General features: G+C 43.6%; 2 protein-coding genes across 2 annotated transcripts in view; both read right to left on the bottom strand.

Moving 5' to 3' along the window:
* Window positions 1–3151: 3151 nt before the first annotated feature.
* Window positions 3152–3517, bottom strand: LOC126990424 (uncharacterized). The gene has a single exon (XM_050849035.1). The coding sequence runs from the start codon at window positions 3515–3517 to the stop codon at window positions 3152–3154; it is 366 nt and encodes a 121-aa protein (XP_050704992.1).
* Window positions 3518–12965: 9448 nt separating this feature from the next.
* LOC126990423 (uncharacterized) overlaps window positions 12966–13060 on the bottom strand; it is a 348-nt gene continuing 253 nt past the window's right edge. The window contains exon 1 of the mRNA XM_050849034.1: window positions 12966–13060. This exon is cut by the window's right edge and continues 253 nt beyond it. Coding sequence (XP_050704991.1) covers window positions 12966–13060 — 95 coding nt within the window.

Raw genomic sequence — 13060 nt, 5'->3', positions numbered from 1 at the left:
CGATTTGTGTTTTTTTTCTTATTTCCTTCCTTTATTCGTGTGTTTAAGTTTATGTGGTCATTTTGTTTATGCAGAACTATAATAAGCCTTTACAAAATTTAGTTGAAAGCAGATGGATCTTCCTTCTGACACTGGAAAGAGAGAGAGAGAGAGAGAGAGAGAGAGAGAGAGAGAGAGAGAGAGAGAGAGAGAGAGAGAGAAAGTATTCCGAGATATCTGACTCTACAAATTAGGCTACTCTTCCACCATTCTTCCTCCCACGCTGAGAAACCTGTCTTGCCTCTCCCCCTCCCACCACCATCACCACCACCAAGGAGCTCTCTCCCTCCCGCCCCCGTCATGTCGGGTGTTTCCCCGCGTCCAATACTTTCCTGCTGAGAGAATGTTTGCTTACTGCACATTTCTTCCAAGCAAATATTCCAGTCGCCTATATTTTTTGTATCATGTTTCTTCACCTTTCCTCATTTTTCTCGTTCCTTGTAAGCCGTAGTATTATCGCCCCCTCGTTGCAGATGTGGAGGGCTAAAAGGTTTACACCGTCAGTCTGTTTGTACATAGGTTAATGTGTGTGTTTGTTTATTTGCCCGTAACTAAAATATCACGTCAACCGATTGACTAATTGCCAGTCCATTAATCTTCCCTGTACAGTCCGTATTTAGCCCTTCCCTAATCCACCGGTCCATGCAATCCTTCCCTATCCACCAGTCCATTACCAACCCTTCCCTATCCACCAGTTCCATTGCAGCAACCCTATCTGGTCCCATTACCAATCCTTCCATCCACCAGTCCCATTACCAACCCTTCCCTATCCACCAGTCCATACCAACCTTCCCTATCCACCAGTCCCATTACCAGCCGTCTCCTATCCGCAGTCGTACCAATCTTCCCTATCCACCAGTCCCATTACCAATCCTTCCCTATCCACCAGTCCCATTACCAACCGTCCCTATCCACCAGTCCCATTACCAACCCGTCTCCTATCCACCAGTCCATTACCAATCCTTCCTATCCACCAGTCCATTACCAACCTGTCCCCCATCCACTCAGTCCCATTACCAACCCTTCCCCTATCCACCGTCCCATACCAACCCACCCCTATCCACTAAGTCCCATTAATTAACCCTTCCCCATCCACCAGTCCCACACTAACCTGTCCCTATCCGCAGGTACATTACCAGTCCCCCACCATACTGGTACCAGCCTTCCCTATCCACTGGTCCCATTACAGCCCGTCCCCATCTACCAGTCCATTCCTTCCTTCCCCCTATCCACCTGGTCCATTACCAGCCGTCCTATCACCAGTCCCCGTACCAACCCGTCCCCTATTGTCTATCCACCAGTCCATTACCAATCCTTCCCTTATCCACCAGTCCAGCCCCAGCCGTCCCTGACTCCACCCAGGGTCCATTGGCCCTTCCCCTATCCACAGTCCATTCTGTTAATCCCCTATCTACATTACCAACCCGTCCCCTATCCACCAGTCCCATTACCAACCGTTCCCTATCCACCAGTCCCATTACCACCCGTCCCCCATCTACCAGTCCCATTACCAACCCTTCCCTCCACCAGTCCCATCACCAACCTGTCCCTCATCCACCAGTCCCATTACCAACCTTCCCTATCCACCAGTCCCATTACCAGCCGTCCCCTATCCACCAATTCCCATTACCAGCCCGTCCCTATCCGCAGTCCCATTACCAACCTTCCTCTCCACCAGTCCCATTACCAGCCGTCCCCATCCTGGTCCATTACAGCACTTCCTATCCACCAGTCCCATTACCAACCCTTCCATTACCAGCCGCCCTCGCACGAAAACCTCCTTGGGTCGAACGTTTCAGTCGTATCAAGTCTTGGGAACACCGCATTAATAGACCAACAGCTCCACTACCATCACTGTATCCTATGCGGTGGCTACCAGCTGCCTCTCCGTTGGTGCCGTCCCTATCCACCAGTCCCATTCAACCTTCCCTCACGCTCATGAACATTTCAGTTGTAGTTTAAGCAGAACCTGCCTGTTTGATTTTCATGACAGACAGATCGAGAACTAAGCAGATAAATATAAACCTCAGAATATTGGTCTCTAAATCATTTCCATATAGCTAGTAAGGAAGGCAAGAGGATGGGCTTGTGGTGCGCAGAGTGGGCACTTGTCGGTTCCCCTCCCTAACTGCCTCCTCTCCATTTCCCTATCTATGTTACTTTCTTCCCCTTATTGTGGGTGACGATACTTGCATACCTTTGTGTAGGAGTATCTTGGGATCATGCTCTCCTCTAACCTTCCTAAGCGCCCGTCTTCTTTGTTCCTCTTTTTTTCTGCTTTTATATTTCCTTCATCTCCCACTTAAAAGCTCTTACACCTCTTCTTTCTTTTATTTCCTCTTTCTCCTCATCCACGTCCATATCTCTGCAAAGCTTCATCCTATTTTTTTCCTCCACTTTCCTTAACCTCCCTTCGTCTTCTACATTCTTCGACAGCATCTTGGAAGTTCATCAATCTCCTACTCTCTTCATCATTTTCTCTTTATGTTTTTCCACTTAATGATCAGCAGTTTCATAACGTACTAATTTTTCGTCCCATTATGTGTATGCGTTTTATGACACTTTGATGCTCTATCTACTTATTTTGTGTTGCCTTCCCATCCCCTTCTCCTATACTCCTTTTCTTTGCCTTCATTTCCACTTATACGGAAGTGTACGTCACATAAACACACACACACACACACACACACACACATACACACACACACACACACACACACAACACACACAAACACACACGACACACAAACACACACGACACACAAACACACGTGGATAACTACTTAATTGTTATGGGTGTATGTATTTTCTTTAGTTCATCCATGTTTCTCTTCTAGATAAACGCTATCTGCCAGGAGCAGGACAATTCGTGAACGCGGAGTATGGATCCTGTATTGTGTGTGTATGTGTGTGTGTGTGTGTGTGTGTATTGGGTGTCACCTCTCCTCGGGGTTTTCGGTTGAGGAACGATAAATAAGAGTTTGTCTACAAAGTAAATCTTTATTATAAAAATAAATAATATCGAGTGTCTGGTCGCCAGTAGAGGAGAGTGGAGCTAGAGGGAGTCCTAGGCTGCGCCGCCCCGCCAGGTGTGTGCAGGTGCCGTGGCCTGCTAGTGGTGGTGGTGGTAGTGCTTGCCGCCGTGCACGCCCTTCACACGGCCGCCGAGGTGTCCGAAAGAGCCGTGGCCAAAGGAAGAGCCGTGCCCACCGAGCTTCCCGCCGAGGTGACCGACGGAACCGCGGCCGCCGTTGCCGAAGGGAGAGCCGTGACCTCCGTGCCCGACAGAGCCCAGCCCGACGAATCCCTGACCGTGAGAAGAGTGGCTGCCGTGCCCTACGGAACCGATGCCGACGGAGCCGTGACCGCCATGCTGGTTGTTGTAGTGTGGCCTCTTGTAGGGGCTGCCATCTGCCTCCGCCACCACCAGTGCCACTGCCGCCAGCACCACCAGGCACCACGCTGCTGATTTGGCCATTGTAATAGGGAGTAGTGGAGGTGATGAGCTGAGAAGCTGATCAGGAGACGAGCTTGAGCTGTTGTGTGTCGGGGTAACCCTCGCCGCGCCTTTTATACAGCGGCGGCCAAAGACCCACACATGACACTTGTCTCCAGGCCAAGGGAACAGCTTCGCCAAAACGCGCAAGAAAACTCGCGTCGGGGATGTCCCATTGACGCAACCACGCCGCGCACACCGCTGCCAGGTGTAAACTTGTTTTCGTGTCGGCGGCGAAATTTTCCCGGTAACTGTGGGTCGTTTACCCGTCTTGGTTTTCCCATTGTTGTGAAGAACTGATTCTTGGAAGGAGGTAAAGAGGAGTCCGCCGCCGGGAGATTGGAAGGACTGGCGCCTGAATGAGGAAGCTTGAGTCTCCGCACACTGGATAAAGCATGTGATCAATGATTTATTTGTTCCTTCCTTCTTTCCTTTCTTCATTCATGTGTTTTAGGCTTATGTAGTCATTTTGTTTATGCAGAGAACTTTAATTAGACATCAGAATATTTATTGAAAAGCAGATGCATCCTCCTACAAACACTGGAGAGAGAGAGAGAGAGAGAGAGAGAGAGAGAGAGAGAGAGAGACTTTCCACCATTCTTCCTCCACGCTATGAAACCTGCCTTGTCTTCCCCTTCCGTCATCACCCTCGCTACAGCCTTCCACCACCACCACCACCACCAGTCTCTACCCCGTCATGTCGAGTGTTTTTCGGCGTCCAGTGTTTTCCTGATAAAATATTCCCTCCGCATTTCTTTCAAGCAGATATTCAAGTTTTCGATTGTTTTTCATGTTTCTTCACCTGGCCTCATTTTTCTCCTCCCTTGTAAACCATAGTATTACCGGCCCCTCGTTGCTGGCTGAAAGGTTTACGTCTTCGTCAGTCTGCTTGTCTATATGTTTGTTAGCCTGTTACTAATATATCTCGTAACATGATTGATGGAAGTCACTTAATGCACAGGAAAACGTCCTTGGGTGAACATTACAGTCGGATTAACTTGGGAATACCCCGTTAACAGGCCACCAGCACTACCCCCAACACCACCACCACCACCACTATCTTTAATTGGAGTTTAGGTATGCCTGTTATTTTCATGGTAAGAGGAGGTTGATCAAAAACTAAACAGATAAACTATAAGCAACGGAATATTAAGATCGATGAACTACTTCCATTAGTGTCGTGTTGTTCATAGGAAGGAAAAGCAGAAGGTTGGGAGTGCTTCTTGTGTGTGTGTGTGTGTGTGTGTCTTTCTACCTCTGTGTAATTATACCTGTCTACCTGCTGACCTTCCTACGTGCCTACCTTACGTTTCTACCTTTTTGTCTGCTAATCGGGTCTTTCTACCTCTGATTATACCTGTCTACCTGCTGACATTCCTACCTGACTATCTTCAGTTTCTACCTTTGTCTCTCTCTATCTTTGTCTACCTCTATCTGCTTAATGTGTCTTTCTACCGTTGTCTAACTAACTCCATCTGTCCCTTTCCCCATCTACGTTACCCTCTCCTTACCTTAAGTGACGATACGAGTAAACTTTTGTGTGGTTCAGTGTGTCTTGACGCCATCCCTATCTCTGCACAGCTCCATCATTTTTTCGTACACCTTCCTTTACCTCCCTTCATCTTCTACATTCTTCCTCAGCATCTTGGAAGCTGATCTGTCGCCTTGTCTCCGCATCGTTTTCTCTTCTTCGTATTATTTTTTCATCTCATTTTGTGTATATGTTTTAGAACAGTTTGATGCTCTGTCTACTTCGCTTTTGGTACCTCCCCATATCCTCCTTCTCGTCCTGTACTCCTTTCCTCAGTCTTTATTCTCACATATACGGACGGGGACATCACACACACACACACACACACACACACACACACACACACACACACACACACACACACACACACACACACACACACACACGGATGACTATTTGTATGTTATTGGTCTGTGTATTTTCTTTAGTTCATCAATACTTCTATTCTAGATAAACGCTATCTGCCAGGAGCAGGACAGGTCGTGAACGCGAAGTATGAATCCTTGTCAGGACCCAGAAAACGAGGAAACAGAGGAGTGAGATATACAACTGTGTAAACACCTGACAGGACAAACACTAACAAAAAGGGTGACATATATATAAGTGTAAACATCTCAAGTACAAAAGAGGGGAAACAACGAGGGTAAAGGAAAACAGATACCCAGAGAGGAAAGGCAGGTATACAACTGTGTAGACATCTGACAGGACAAACACTAACAAAAAAAGTGACATATATAACAGTGTAAGCATCTCAAGTACCAAAGAGGGGAAACAACGAGGGTAAAGGAAAACAGATACCCAGACTCAGGTACAGAAAACAGATGCCCAGTGGGCGTGGTCAGAAAGTGTGAACAACCATTGAAAAAGACTCTGACCCGTGACGTCAGTCGTGGCGACATGTTATGAGCCAATAATTTAACAGAAAAATCACTGAGGGAGTGTCTTAAGACTGACTCACGAATAGCAGGAGAAGTAAAACAATACAACATAATGAGCTAGCAGATGGGTGTGACAGGAAGTATTGGCCACTGGTTATGTAGAAAATTAAGGGCGTGTCAAGGATGTAAGTCCGCCTAAAGCAAAAGAAAATGTGGCCTAGAAATCAGTAGTATGAGTAGACCGAGCTTGGTTCTCGCCTCAAGCAGACCTGCTACTCACTCAGCCGAGAATGGCTGTTGTGATCTTAATCGTGAGTAGAAATTCGAGAATCTAAGGGAAACCGACTGTATTGTCCTGGAGATTATAATGTAGGAGATGTGAAGTAGGATTGTGAGTGGGACAGGATTGTGATTATTTGTTTGCGATGTAAAGCAAAGGTAAAACCACTGGGTGTGGTAAAATTGGGTGTTTCCATGACTTGTAGTAGATTATACTACAGGAATGTGTTATTAGGATTTTGTGAAGAGAGTACATAATGATTGTGATGTAAGCAGAGAGATACAAACCACTGCTTGTGGAACGACGAGTGTTATTATTATTGGCAACAACTGAGCACATATTGTAGTATTATGTTTAAGACATGTCGTTTTGTCTTATGTTGCATCCATTGCTGAATATGGATGATTTATGATCGTCTGAGGATAGAATATTGCGTAAGGCAATTACTTTCATTTAATTTTAAATAAATGTATATTTACTTTTTCCCTTGTTTATCCCCGAACACCAGTCTCCAATAACAACTTAAGCCGGATCACGCTACCAGGGATACGAGACGGTGAGATCATTTATGGAGTAATTAATGAGTGATAAAAGAGTTGATTTAATACAAGAAAAGAAGGGTCCAAAACTGGCGGCAGCGGTATAGGGATAAATAGGGACATGTGCTTACAGTGCTTTTGTTTAATTTACTCTGACGAGAAAACGCCTCTTATTTTCATTAAGCTTTGCTCGTTTTAAGTGGCGGAAATAATAGTGACGATTTAATTATATAATTAATGGTTCTTCCGGAGGACATGGACTTTGACGATATGGTAATGGAAACTCTGGCCAACCACTGTTGTTCTGTAGTGCAATGGGTAGCACACGCGACTCAACCGAGAATTCATGAGTTCCTTCCCGGGCGGAGTGGAGAGGGATGGGCAGTCTCTCTCCACCCGCACCGTGGACCACTCATCAGTGAGAGGGTGTCAGGTGACAGGCAGCGGCAGCGTCCCGCCTCTCAGGTTTGTTTGTTTTAGGATTGTTACCCCAGGATGGAGGGGAGCACGGGGCTCTACGCCTCACAGGGTGGTGGTGTGCCGCGGCGGACATGCAGCCATAGAGTGACTTTATAAAGGCCTAACCCGCGTCCCCCAGGTAGGAAGTGTAGAGTATGATCTAGAAAAAATGTGAAATACTAAGAAAAGTGTGAGCTATGGATAAAAAGTCATGGAAAAAAGAAAAAAAAAATGAATCATATGGACAATAGTGTGAAGTATTGAGATAAATGTGTGAAGTAAGAGAATCAGAGGAAGAGGAGGCCAGGGTAATGCCCCCCTCAGTTAACTACTACAAATAACATTAAATAAATAAATGAATAATAAATAAATAAATAAATAAATATGCACACTTGCAGTGGAAAAAACGGAAAATGAGCGAAAAACAAAACAGTGAGTAACCTTTAATATAATAAGATGAAGGCTATAACGAACAAGGGAGTAACCTTTAATATAATAAGATGAAGGCTATAACGAAGAAGTGAGTAACCTTTAATATAATAAGATGAAGGCTATAACGAAGAAGGGAGTAACCTTTAATATAATAAGATGAAGGCTATAACGAAGAAGGGAGTAACCTTTAATATAATAAGATGAAGGCTATAACGAACAAGGGAGTAACCTTTAATATAATAAGATGAAGGCTATAACGAACAAGGGAGTAACCTTCAATATAATAAGATGAAGGCTATAACGAACAAGGGAGTAACCTTCAATATAATAAGATGAAGGCTATAACGAACAAGGGAGTAACCTTCAATATAATAAGATGAAGGCTATAACGAACAAGGGAGTAACCGCCTTACATAAATATAAGGAAAAGAAGGCTATAACGAACAAGGGAGTGACCTTAAAAATAATGAAAAGAAGGCTATAATCAACATAACTCAAGAGTAACTTTGTTAGGCAGATCGCACTACTCATGATAACACATATGCAAAAGTGGCAGCACTCCTAGCGTGTGTGAGTTTTTAACGGATGAATTTATTAAAGAATTAGGGCTCGCAGTAAATAACTGTGAAGCGAAACCCGTGAATATTGTCTCTGTGCAAAGATACCATATTGAAAATGACGATAAAAGACAAGTTAATATGGAAGGAAAAAGTAGTTACCAAGACTTATTGATAACACGCGATGTAGATTTGCCAACTCATATTATGTTGAGTACTGATTTGTCGTGTAGCACGAGATTATTTTGAAAACATTGCAACTAAATGAGGAACAAAAGAACGAAGCTTAAAACTGATAATAGAAGGGGAAACCATACAATTATGCCAGGAAAAATATGTCTTATATCTAGAGGTGAAGGATCTTAGCTAAACGTAGATGGAAATGAAGAAGGTCTCACTGAAAATAAGGCCGTACGTTGCCAAGCAGCTGAACCTTTGCAACTGCATGCATCTGTTGCAGGATACATAACGCTAGTGACGCAACTACAGGCAAATGAAGCTTTATTTGAACCTTGTGTTAGTACTCCTCAGGTGAGAGTCTTGTGCTCAGGGATAGTTAAGTTAACCCCTTCATCTGACAATCAAAGATCTTATGTCACTGTGCCGTATTTGAATATTGAAAGTGAGTGTAAAGATAGATGATAATACAACGTTAGGATTTGTGAAGCCTGTCACTCATGAGCTATATGCTGATCTGCCACAAGTATCTAGTGTACAGACCGCTGACACAGCTAAAACAGACTTGAAGCCCGCAGAGCTTGAAGTAAGGAAGAAAAGCCTCTATCAAATTGTTGACGCTAAATTCCCAAGTGAAGAGAGAGAATTAGGTTTTAAAGTCCTTAATAGATAAATATATAACAGTGTTTTCCACAGAACAAGAACCATTAACAGTAACGCCCTATTTTTTTTTAAGCACCATCAAGCAAAACACTGATGAAGTAGTGTACAGGCGTTCATATAACATTCCTATCAGTTATCATGACAGAGTAAATAAACAACTTATATCGCTCCAGCAACAGGGTGTGATTCGCCCTTCGCGATCACCCTATAATGCCCCACTTATCCCAGTGCAAAAAAACATGGAGTACTACGACTTTGTCTGGACTTCCGGGCACTTAATAAAACACTACGGGACGACCGGTACCCACTCCCTAAAATAATTACCATACTCAATCAATTGGGAGATAGTAAGTTTTTTTTTTTCATGCCTAGACTTGAAACAGGGTTACCATCAAATCCCCCAAGATGAAATCAGCAGAGAGAAGATGGCATTTTCTTCTCCAGCAGGACATTGGGAATTTACTTCCCTTTGGCATTAAAACAGCCCCGTACTGCTGCAAGAAAATAATAAACACTGTCCTTACAGGACTATTAAGCAACAAGGTTCAGGTGTACCTTGATGACATAATTATCCTGGGCGATATATTTTCTAATCACGCAGATAACTTAGAACAAATTCTGGATCGCTTAAAGGAAGCCAAACTGACTCTTAAGATGGAGAAGTGTAACTTTTTTAAGGACAAAGTAGATTACCTGGGCCATGCCATCCGCTCAGAGGGAATAAGACCTCAATCTAGCAAGCTGGAGGCCACACAAAACGTCCTGGCCCCCCAAACTGTTCATGATTTACAGTCATTTCTTGGATTGACTAATTATTATCGCAAATTTATTGCAAATTATTCACAAATTGTTGCTCCTTTTCTAAAGATTTACAAAGGGAAGAAAGGTACACAAAAAAAAAATAAATAAATAAATAAATAAATAATTAAACTCACTCATATGGACGGATGAAACAAAATTGCGTTCTCAACCCTTAAGGATAGAATGCTTGGTACAGTCACTCTACGCATCCTACTACAATACTGGTGGAGTATTGCAATAACAGGATAATGATGATAAACTAAGACCTGTATCTTTTTGTGAGAAATTGAATACGGCAGAACAGCTGTACAGTATAGTTGAACGAGAGGCTTTAACTGTAATTTATGGGTTACACGTAAACCGCCCATTAATACTGGGTTACCCTGTTGAGATCCACACGGGTCACAGACCTTTAGTCTGGTTGTTACAGGTAGCTAGTCCCAACGACAGGATAGCTAGATGGCAGACTCTCATGAGTGAGTATGGTTTCACAATCAATCATTTGCCTGGCAAGGAAAATATAGTAGCAGATTTTTTTTATCAAGGATGAAGGCTCACAGGACACTGAGATTGAATTAGAAGGACACGCGCGATAATGTTTGTGGATGGGGAACAACAAAACCGTGGAACACGTGGATAATGAGGGCAAGGTATTGCACTAGTGCAGAAAAAGAAACAGGCGCCGAAAAATTAGAAAATAAAATACATGATATGTATGGACCTGAATAGTGAGTGTATTGGCCACACTTGACTGGAGTATTCAGGAGATTAGTGAGCTGCATGATGAGCAGCCAGCATATAAGTTTGCTAAAGAAGGAAGCCCCAAGAATGAAAATTGAGCAAAGACTCAGAGAAAAAAGGCATAATGTGAGATGCCGCCCTGTTAGAGGTACAGGTGGAAAATGTGTTATATTGTATTGAAGATGGGCATAATCTGAGATGCCGCCCCTGTTAGAGGTACAGGTGGAAATTATGTTATATTGTGTTGAAGATGGGCATAATGTGAGATGCCGCCCCTGTCAGAGTTACAGGTGGAAATAAATGATGTGTTTTAGTGAGTCCGTACGGAGAAGCCACTAAGGTGGTGATTCTACCCCCCAAGTATTTCCAAGGCGATAACTCTGGCTCATTCGTCGCCACTGCAGGGCACGGAGGAACCAAAGTTACGTTATGTCGGTGTAGAAAGTTCGCTTTCTGGCCTGGAATGAAACGGGATGTAGAAAATTATGTAAGGAAGTGCGTCATGGTAGTCGTTTTAAAAGTGAGTTGGGAACTTGCACCCTGCTCCTTGGCGGCAATATCCAGACGTCACCGCTCCTTTTGGAAGAATACACATGAACCTTGTGGGTCCCATGGGTGTATCGGACAATGGGGTTCGATACGTAATGCCCATAGTTGATGTTTTTAAAAGGTATTTGATTATAGTACCCTTACGGAGTAAGGAAGCCCGCGAAATGGCAAGGGCGTTGTACGTGGATGTTGTTTGTGTACACGGTGTTCCTCAGACAGTTGTTACAGATCAAGGTTCAGAGTTCGTTAATTCCGTGATGCAGGAGATATTAGAAGCTACCTGTGCGACACGCGAATAACAGCTTACCATACAAATGGAAATGGAATAAAAAAGCGCGCAAATTATACTGTTGTTAACATTTTGAGGAGAATGTTCTAGGAAATGTGTCCGTTTGGGATATAATGCTACTTATAGACATCTTGGCCTATAATCCTGCGTATTATCGCACCATAAAGGAGTCCCCATTTTATCGAGAGAGACAGAGAGAGGATTTTTAGAGATCCTCCTGTACCCTACACTGTTAGAAAAAAATTCAGCAGCCCTGGTATGATATTTACTCCTATAAAGAGGAAATGGTTGTAATTGCAAGGAAAGTTTATGATATTTACTCCTATAAAGAGGAAATGGTTGTAATTGCAAGGAAAGTTTATGATATTTACTCCTATAAAGAGGAAATGGTTGTAATTGCAAGGAAAGTTTATGATATTTACTCCTATAAAGAGGAAATGGTTGTAATTGCAAGGAAAGTTTATGATATTGACTCCTATAAAGAGGAAATGGTTGTAATTGCAAGGAAAGTTTATGATATTTACTCCTATAAAGAGGAAATGACTGAAATTGCAAGGAAAGTTTATGATATTGACTCCTATGAAAAGGAAATGGCTGCAATTGCAAAGAAAGTTTATGATAGATGCCAGGTTTACAATAAAGAAAGTAGAGAAGAAATGGAAAAGTATTACAAAGCTTCAAAATCAAAACTATCAACGTTGGAGACAGTGTTCCTCAAATGAGACCACAAAGAAAAGTAAATAAAAAATTGTAACCTAATTTTGATGGACCCTACAGGGTAATAGAGAAGATCAGTGATAATATGGTAAAAATTAGGAACCTCAGGACTAGTAAGGTTTCGACGGCCCCCACAGATATAGTAAAAGTTCTTCATGAAGATTCCATTGATGTGCAGCAATGTCCAACGATTAGGCGAGCATACCCTTTAAATCCAGAGACAGACACTGACCTATTCTTTGCATTGCTCAACCCTGAAATCGCTGAGAAAACTTCTACCGAAAATAATGACTCGTAGCGGAGAGGTGACTGCTACTCATGACACATTAAATATGTTCGTTCTACAACAGCAATAAACAGCTGATGCACAGGCCCTACCTTCTCAGGTTACTCCCAAACTTTCAGAGCCACCTCGGCATAGATAAAGCCTTCGCTCTTCGACGGTACAAGAGTTGCCTAATGTAATGTCAAAACTAATACGATATAGAACTGAGTGATAAAAGAGTTGATTTAATACAAGAAAAGAAGGGTCCAAAATCCTGCACCGTGTGTGTGTGTGTGTGTGTGTGTGTGTGTGTGTGTGTGTCTGTGTGTGTGTGTGTGTGTGCGCGCGCGTTTGGGAGGTAGAAGGGACTTTGTTGGCAATAGGCCAAGCAACGGTAAATAAGAGTTTGTATACAAAGTAAATCTTTATTATAAAAATAAATAATATCGAGTGTTAGGTCTAAAGTAGGGGAGAGTGGAGCGAGGAGGAGTCCTGAGGCGCGGTGCCCCAGGCTGCACCGCCCCGTCATGTGTATGCAGGTGCCGCAGCCTGCTAGTGGTGGTAGTGCTTACCGCCGTGTACGCCCTTCACGCGGCCGCCGAGGTGCCCAAAAGAGCCTTGGCCGCCGAGCTTCCCGCCACCCTGGC

The sequence above is a fragment of the Eriocheir sinensis genome, unplaced genomic scaffold, assembly GCF_024679095.1.
Source record: "Eriocheir sinensis breed Jianghai 21 unplaced genomic scaffold, ASM2467909v1 Scaffold1632, whole genome shotgun sequence".
Taxonomy (NCBI): domain Eukaryota; kingdom Metazoa; phylum Arthropoda; class Malacostraca; order Decapoda; family Varunidae; genus Eriocheir; species Eriocheir sinensis.
Note: the sequence above shows the minus strand (reverse complement) of the source record. Positions and strands in the feature narration are given on the sequence as shown.

What these genes read in the sequence shown, in the direction of transcription:
- LOC126990424 (XM_050849035.1), bottom strand. Translation starts at nt 3,517, where the DNA reads ATGGCCAAATCAGCAGCGTGGTGCCTGGTGGTGCTGGCGGCAGTGGCA.